Source organism: Meleagris gallopavo, unplaced genomic scaffold (genome assembly GCF_000146605.3).
Source record: "Meleagris gallopavo isolate NT-WF06-2002-E0010 breed Aviagen turkey brand Nicholas breeding stock unplaced genomic scaffold, Turkey_5.1 ChrUn_random_7180001889334, whole genome shotgun sequence".
In the NCBI taxonomy this organism is placed as follows: domain Eukaryota; kingdom Metazoa; phylum Chordata; class Aves; order Galliformes; family Phasianidae; genus Meleagris; species Meleagris gallopavo.
This window is the reverse complement of record NW_011153071.1, coordinates 1-571: the sequence shown is the minus strand read 5'-3', so window position 1 is coordinate 571 and position 571 is coordinate 1. Positions and strand designations below refer to the sequence as shown.

General features: G+C 73.7%; 1 protein-coding gene across 1 annotated transcript; it reads right to left on the bottom strand.

The window, feature by feature from the left end:
- Positions 1 to 6: 6 nt before the first annotated feature.
- LOC104916384 (ankyrin repeat domain-containing protein 34C-like) lies at positions 7 to 565 on the bottom strand (the record flags this gene model as incomplete). Its single annotated transcript, XM_010727427.2, has 1 exon — positions 7 to 565. A coding segment is annotated over one exon (559 nt), but the record flags the coding sequence as incomplete, so codon positions are not given.
- Between the last annotated feature and the right edge of the window lie 6 nt (positions 566 to 571).

Genomic DNA, 571 nt, shown 5'->3' with positions numbered 1-571 from the left:
GCGGGCGGCGGGCGGCGGCGGGCGAGGTGCTGGGGGCACCGTCCAGAGCCTCCCGCGAACCACCCAGCAGAGCCAGGTGAGAGCCGCTCAGCTTCCTCCTCTCCGCAGCCACCTTCCCCGCCTCGGCCACGCCGGCGTCGCACTCGTGGTGCTCGGCGCTCATCCGCCGCCAGTGCAGGGCCTCCATCGCCTCGCTGCTCTCCGGCGGCTCCGGCACCGTGCTCCTGCGAGGCAGGCGCTGGGGGCCCTTCTCGAACCCCTTCCTGCAGCCGGACCCGGGGGCTGGAGGCGTGCGCAGCGCCTGCTCGTCCACCAGCGGGAATAGGGGCGCATCCTTGCTGCGGCTGAGGGGAGCCTTCCTGCACAGCGCAAGCTCCCCGATGCTGCTGACCAGCTCGTCATCCGTGCGCACCCGCTGCTCCTCGTGGTGCGCAGCCAGCACCGAGGGCGCAACCAGCCCCCACGGCTCCGACTGCAGCCGCTTCAGCTGCGGGAGCCGCGCTCTCTTGGTGGTGGTGCCGCCCCTCCAGCCCCGGGGAGGGTGGCTCAGGGGTGCCTTGGTGGGAAGCCG